Source organism: Leptonychotes weddellii, chromosome 10 (assembly GCF_054177405.1).
Source record: "Leptonychotes weddellii isolate Sample4059 chromosome 10, ASM5417740v2, whole genome shotgun sequence".
In the NCBI taxonomy this organism is placed as follows: domain Eukaryota; kingdom Metazoa; phylum Chordata; class Mammalia; order Carnivora; family Phocidae; genus Leptonychotes; species Leptonychotes weddellii.
Window position 1 is genome coordinate 99,975,003 of NC_138378.1, and position 7,808 is coordinate 99,982,810.

The 7,808-nt window shown below is 38.3% G+C and overlaps 1 protein-coding gene across 1 annotated transcript in view; it reads left to right on the plus strand.

Annotated features, from left to right (window-relative positions):
* The window catches only part of LOC145723744 (zinc transporter 6-like), a 7,830-nt gene extending 2,754 nt beyond the window's left edge, over nucleotides 1–5,076 (plus strand). Inside the window, exon 2 of the mRNA XM_081832246.1 lies at nucleotides 1,494–5,076. Within this exon, the coding sequence (XP_081688372.1) occupies nucleotides 1,494–1,988 (495 nt within the window). The 3' untranslated portion in view covers nucleotides 1,989–5,076. The remainder of the gene's footprint in view (nucleotides 1–1,493) is intronic.
* The last annotated feature ends 2,732 nt before the right edge of the window (nucleotides 5,077–7,808 follow it).

The following is a 7,808-nucleotide window of genomic DNA, read 5'->3' on the forward strand; positions in this document are numbered from 1 at the left end:
CTCCCCCCTCTCATGCTCTCTCTATCTCATTCTCTCTCTCAAATAAATAAATAAAATCTTTTTTAAAAAAAAAAAAAAACATAATGTAGGGGGCACCTGAGTGGCTCAGTTGGCTAAGCCTCTGCCTTCGGCTCAGGTCATGATCCCAGGGTCCTGGGATCAAGCCCCACATTGGGCTCCCTGCTCAGCGGGAAGTCTGCTTCTCCCTCTGCCCTTCCCTCCTGCTCATGCTTTCTCTCTCTCAAATAAATAAAATCTAAAAAATAGATGTAAAAATAAAAATGTATGATAAATGTCTTTTCACTAAAGGGACTTCTAGGCATCATTGTAATGCCTGGGGTTCTCTGTCCTCCTAGTATCCCAGGCTAGAAACCTTGAGATCATCTTGGATTAGTCGGTCCATCTCCCTTATCCACTACATCCAGTTGGGTATCAAGTCCCCACACATCTAACCCATGGGATATTATCAACCCATCTGTCCCTCTCTGATCCCACTATATTTGTCCTGTCTCAGCCCTCTTCATTTCTAACCTAGACTTGCAATCATTTCCTACCTAATTACCAGTCATTCATACCTATAATTTTTCTGAACTTTGATTATTTTACTTCTGCTTGATTCTTGCTATTCAAACTCATCATGATTTTTAGAGTCCTCTGCTAGCCTTTCTTTCAACCTTACTGCCTGCTTATCTTTCTTTCCTTCTGTATTCTTTCTTTCCTCTTTCCTTCTTTCTTGTTTTTCTCTTTCATTCTTTTTCTGCCCCCTGTAATATTTGTACTTTTTTATTCATAGTAATATTGCTTATTCTTATCCATATATGCCATGCATTTTAATTGCTCTTCCCTCAGCTTAGAATGCCTGTCTCCACCTTTTGAAATTACATTTAACCATCAACCCTAGATCAAATGCCATCTTCTTTTGAAGTCTTCCTCAATTTGAATTAGTAGCTACCTTTTCTATCCTTCCACTGCATTTTCTATATACTTTATATTCTGCCTTAGGTTATAACATGCCTGTCTTCCTCCTGTATGTATTTCTCTTTTTTATATATTTTTAAAAGTTCCATTTTATTTAAAGAGTCATAAAGAACTTCATTAGCTCTTCACACTGATAATCACTACTGAGTAATCTTTAAGGAATATCGAGACATTATACTTTCTCTTGTTTTAAAGAAGATATCAAGGGGTGCCTGGGTGGCTCAGTCGGTTAGGTGTCTGCCTTTAGCTTGGGTCATGATCCCAGGTCCCTGGATCGAGCCCTGCATCGGGCTCCCTCCTTGGCAGGGAGTCTGCTTCTCCCTCTGCCCCTCACCCCGCTCGTGCTCACTCACTCGCTCACTCTCTCAAATAAATAAATAAAATCTCTTTTAAAAAATTAAAAATAAAGAAAAATACCAAGTACAGTTACAGCCAAATCATAAATGTTTATTTCTAATGGAATTTTCAGTGGTATAATTTTAAGGATCTCTTTCCTATGATTTTGCCCATTTTAGGCTGGATCAGTTCATGTAAGAATTCGACGAGATGCAAACGAACAAATGGTTCTTGCTCATGTGACCAACAGGCTGTACACTCTAGTGTCTACCTTGACTGTTCAGATTTTCAAGGATGATTGGATTAGACCTGCCTTACTGTCTGGGCCTGTTGCAGCCAATGTCCTAAACTTTTCAGATCATCACATAATTCCAATGCCTCCTTTAAAGGGTACTGATGATTCAAACCCTGTCACATCGACTCCAGCTAAACCTAGTAGTCCACCTCCAGAATTTTCATTTAACACCCCTGGGAAAAACATGAACCCAGTTATTCTGCTAAACACCCAAACAAGACCTTATGGTTTGGGTCTTAATCATGGACACACACCTTATAGTAGCATGCTTAATCAAGGACTTGCAGTTCCAGGAATTGGAGCAACCCAAGGATTCAGGACTGGTTTTACAAATATGCCAAGTAGATATGGAACTAACAATAGACAACCAAGACCATGATGTACTGTAAATTAATTTATTTTTATGAGGAATATTGACTTCTTGACTTCCAATTTATTTAGTAATCCAACTGTGCATTGACTGTTCAATCATTTACTCTAAATGTTAGAGAATAGTGGGTTTGTTCACATTACATGAAACTGATGAAGCTATATTTTTGTAAAATGTATTTGGGGCTGTTGAGAACCTTCTAAATGTCATAAGGTTTAAATAGGCTTCCTATAGAAAGCGTGTTTCTCTAAATTTGAATTTTGCTATTTTTGGTTTTGTAGTTGACTGCAGTGTGATAGACATCATCTTTACAATAAGAGAACCACTCAATGGAGCAGATCTGTCACATTATTAAAAGTATAGTATTTTCTTCAGTGAAATTTATAAACATATGCTTCTTGAATAATGGTATACATTTTAGGAAAGGAAAAAAATGTCCATTTCAAAGTAAAAGTCTCTTTTATAGCTTTTCCAAACTTAATTGCTACATTTTTCTTTGAGGTCCTCTTGATTTATGTCTTGCAAAAGGAAAGCAGAATTTTTTATCAGAAATTTTAGAACATATTCTCCTATCTAGCATAATTTGAAATTTTTAATTATTCGTTTTTTATAGTTTTTCTCATTAAAAGATTTCAGTACATTTATAAAGAGTCCGTGGTCCTCAAAGTGTTTTATTTTGCTTAAATGAATACCAAATCCTTTGGTAATGTGAAATGAAGGAATCCCAGTTTTCTCTCTTACATTTAATCAAATACTGACATAATAAAACAAACAAAAAACACCAAGAACCCAAATACTGACATAATGATGGAATTTATCTTTTTCGTCACCTTTTCATTAGTTGACTTTTTAATCTCTCATTTTATTAACAAAATATATCAAATATATTACAAAATCTAAAATATATTACAAAATATATGGAATTCCATGCGTAATATGGGATTTGATAGTTGCATAAACAATTTGAGTTTATATTATATAATTTTACCAAAACATAATAGACCCTAGATTATAAAATACAGTATTGTTAGATGTGTAACAGGCAATTTCTAACTTATTTTGTTTTGCTTTGTCGAAATCATAAATTGTTAACCGTGATGAAGTGTGAGAATCATGGATTATTTTATTTTTTTATTATTTTCCAAATGCAAATGTTAAGGACTTGCCAACATAGCCAGTATTACATATAAAAAGTATCACAAGCAGCAAATGACAAAAATTACCTGAGGTGTTTTTTGTTTTTTGTTTTTATCAAGAGTTTTACAATTAGAGTTTTAAAAAGGTATTTTGAAAGTGGATTCAACTTTTCTGGAATCTAATACTCCTGGAGATTTAGGTCTTTTCCAGCCATCAGCCAGCTATGTAGAAAAGATTTTTGTTTTTGAAGAATTTGCAAGTTTCTTCAGTCAACTCATCCTTTTTAAAATATGAGCAACACTTCCAAATCGGATTTCACAGTGGAATCACAAACATCCAAGAAGCCACCTCTGTCAAGCAGAACTGTCGTCATCCTGTAATAAATAAGTGACCATGTCCCAGCTTTTGCATGGTGAGGAGTTGGTCATTGTCTTTAATATCTGCAACCCTGTTCAGGCATTTGACCTGCTGAAGAAATAGAGCGCACACTACCTTGACTGCTGGGGAAAATGAAACTTCATAAAATGTACTAAGGCAACCAATTCCTTGTCCTTTGTCTTACGTCCTCCAACTATTAGTATACCTATTATTGGTCCACTATTACAGGGTGATTTTTCCTCCGTTGACCTCATCCAAGTGGGTCGACTGCCCATGAAATCTGAAGAACTGCCATGTACTGAGTGATGATTAAGAGGTCTGCGCTGCCACCTTTTGCATGTCTTTTCCATTCTCATGGGATTTTTAAAGTGTGCAGGTACTGAACACAATTCTGCATGATGTTAAATGCCTATTTCCTCAACACCTCTTCAGAGGCAACACTTGTGTAGTTGTCCCAACAAAGGTGCTTTGATACCCACCTACACTATTTAAGAAATTTCCTGTGGGTTCTAAAGGAATTGGCTCTACTTGCTGAAATTCACCCATGCCAACTGCTGCAGGTGACATTGGTCCATGCATTATTATATAACGATGTCTTATTTGCCGAGCTCTGGCCAGCATCTGGATATAAAAACAAGAAACTTGGCCAACATAGGCCTAGAGGCAGTATTCTTACTAGTAAATCTTGCCAGTGTCACATCAAGCTAAACAAAGAAAGAAGTTTGAATTGACTACTTGGCCCATGGCTTGTGATTAAGAGCAAGTTCCATGGAGTGTAATTAACCCTGTCTGAGAAAATACCATACTGTAACATACTGTAACAGAAAAAACGCTGGGCTAGAAGTCAAGAGATTTTTATTCTGAGCCTGATGCTGCCACTATGTAAGTAGTTTGGTTACCATGGGCAAGTCATTTAACTTCTCTAAGCTTTATCATCTGTACAGTTAGGGTGGGGAATGAATTAGTTGATCTGTAAACTATCAGCTCTAAAATTTTATGACTAAATCTACAGATTATGCCCACTTGCTAAACAATATTGTGCCCAGAATGTCCTTCCAGTGACTACCTCAGCATACAGGCCAAGTGTTACCGATACCAACACCCAAGCCATTAATTTGAGGTGCCATGAGAATAGAAGGTGAACTGCAGGCTAACAGCATTTAGGTTCTTGTTTATCTCAGACTTGCCTTGACTTAAATCTGTTAAGATCAAACAGATTTTTCTTAGACTTCTTTCTTTGTGGGGAAGGATTATTTTGGGGGGTGTTGGAGAAAAGTTTAGGACAGGGTACCCTTAGATTCGTAGGGTACAAAAGAATGGGCTACATTTTTCTTTCTTCCTTAATCTCTGAAGATACAGTTAGAATTACATATGTGTATCAGCAAATGGAGAGGTCCTGAATTTCAAGCCTCTGATTTAGCTGCTCGTAAACTGCCAATTTTTTGCTTGACTAAAGTATGCTGATCTTTTGGGGAGTCTATCTGCTTCTTATATAAGGAAATGCTTTTTACATTCCAAATTGTTTGAACCACACTGTTTGAATAAAGAACATACATGGAGTTTTCTCTCTGATCTTAAATAATTTTGGCTTGTTTCCTTATTCAATAGCTATCTATTGGTCATTTAATTTAATTCAGCAAATACTTGTTGAGCATCCAGTACATGCCATGCACTGTACTAAGTAAATGTGCACACAGTATATCAATTTTTGTGACCTATTCTTGAGACCAGAGGGAACACAAGGATAAACAAAATATCCCTTCAAGTACCAGGTAATCATACCTGTGATAAGACACAGAACTTCTGCACATGTTATCAGATGAAACTCCCTCTCACTTCCTCCTCTTCTTTGGTCTCATTTTCCTGGCATCCTACTCCTTTTTTTTGAATGATGAAACTAAGGAAGTAAATTTCCATGGAAGAGACCAGCTAGAGGTCAAGGTGTCACACATCATCCAGATATCAGGAAAGGAAGAGAAAGTTTGGAAAGGGCAAGTTAGGCAGACACTGTTGAGAAAGGATAATTTTTAGGTTATATAATGGATTGCCACATACTTTCAGACTCTTGCACTGGATGAGCAAAGATTATTAAGTCACCACACTGAAAGTAATGGGGTCCCCAGAGCATTCATGGGCTCAGGGTGGCCTTTATTTAAGTTACTAGTTTAAAAGCACCTTTAATAACACTAATATCATCATCATCAAACTGCCACCCAACAAACCTAGCTTCTTGCACAAAAGTTAACTTTGATAACACATGGCTAATTTTCCTGACAAATGCTTCATCAGGCAAAAATCTTGTAGTACTGAAGTCAAAAAAACCTAATTGCTTAAGATTCTGAAATACATTCATGAAGGCAAGCCATCAGTCACTGCTCACACAATTTCCCACCAAATTCAACTGCTGGAAGTTTTTTAGAGGGTTCTTTTAAAAAAATGCACCTGGGTGAAAAAATAGAAGTAAGTATGTGAGTTGGAAGTGAAACAGTTTTTTAAGAGAAATGCCTATGTTTGGACCAGTGCTTTGCTTCAGAAAGAAATTAGAACTCTCTATAGGTAGGGCAATGATTGTGAATCTGCTCCCTTATTTTTACAAGTTATATTTTGTGTATATAACTGTAAGGCATATATATTTGTATATATAAGTGTAAGGCAGTCTGATAGATAGTAATTAGTAGCAGTATAGCAAACCCAATACAAATGAATACTGTATTTTTTCACTTTTCCTGATTCTTCCAGGAAATGGAAGATTGCTTTAAAATTGAGGTGTAAGAGATGCCATTAAATATTTGTCATGGTTTTTCAAAACTAGAGTCAGACTTCATCAAGCTTAGGTCATTTCCTCTTCTTTTTTTTTTTTTTGAAAGATTTTACTTATTTATTTGACAGAGAGAGACACAGCAAGAGAGGGAACACAAGCGGGGGGAGTGGGAGAGGGAGAAGCAGACTCCCCGCTGGGCAGGGAGCCCGATGTGGGGCTCAATCCCAGGACCCTGGGATCATGACCTGAGCCAAAGGCAGACGCCCAACGACTGAGCCACCCAGGTGCCCCAGTCATTTCCTCTTTTTTTTTTAATTTTTTTTTTTAAAGATTTTTATTTATTTATTTGACAGAGAGAGACACAGCAAGAGAGAGAGCACAAGCAGGGAGGAGTGGGAGAGGGAGAAGCAGGCCCCCCGCTGAGCAGGGAGCCCGATGCAGGGCTCAATCCCAGGACCCTGGGATCATGACCTGAGCCAAAGGCAGATGCTTAATGACTGAGCCACCCAGGCGCCCCTCATTTCCTCTTCTTGAGAAGCAAACACTAACTATTGTTTCTTGGGTATGGAATGTTCCTAACTGTAAACTTGAGTTAAGTGAGACTCTTTCAGTATCTCAAGACTTGGGTTTTGGGGGTTGTCTTTTTTTAATGCTCCCTAATGGAACTTCTCCATTCCTTACAGAATAGGGCACTCCTGCAAAGGGAAGGTGGATATCCTAGCCATGAAGTCCAAGACAATAGTCTAAGGAATGGAAGGGTCCAAAAAGTAGGTTTCTGGGTGTGAAAGCTTGCACAGAACAACACCCACCTGCTTGGACTGCTCATTTCTGGACTGTTACAGAAGAGGGAAATAAAGTTCTGTTTTCTGTATGGTATGGGGGGGGTCTCCTGTTATACCAGCTTAAGCCTGTGCCCAGACTAACTCATACCTAGGGCGTCACTTTCTCCTCTCTTCCTCCTTCCCATAAGGAGCCCATCTTTATTCCTTGTAAGCAGCTTTCTCCCTGCTCTCTCGGACCTCATGTTCACATCCTTTCAGCTTCCGCCTCTTTTCCATGTGCTTCCTAGCATTGCATGCACTCAGCCACTTCTCCTGTCTCTATGTAAGACTCCTTCATGGGGCACCTGGGTGGCTCAGTAGGTTGGGCATCTGCCTTTGGCTTGGGTCATGATCTCAGGGCCCTGGGATGGAGTCCTGCATCAGGCTCCCTGCTCAGTGGGGAGCCTGCTTCTCCCTCTCCTCCCTGCTTGTGCTCTCTCTCGCTATCTCTGTCTTTCTCCCAAATAAACAAATAAAAAGTCTTAAAAAAAAAAAAAAGACTCCTTCCCTAAAGGGCAGCTTTTCTCTTTCTCTATTAGCAGCAGGTTTTACCACCTCAAAGGAATTTAACAAAGAATTTAAAGCTGCAATCTTTTTTTAAGCGCTGCATTATTTTATACTCCAACCACCAGGATATGAGGGTTCTAATTTGTCCAAGCCCTTGTTAACACTTGTTATTATCTGTCCTTTTTATTATAAACATCCCTAGTGGTTGGGAAGAGGGGTTTCATC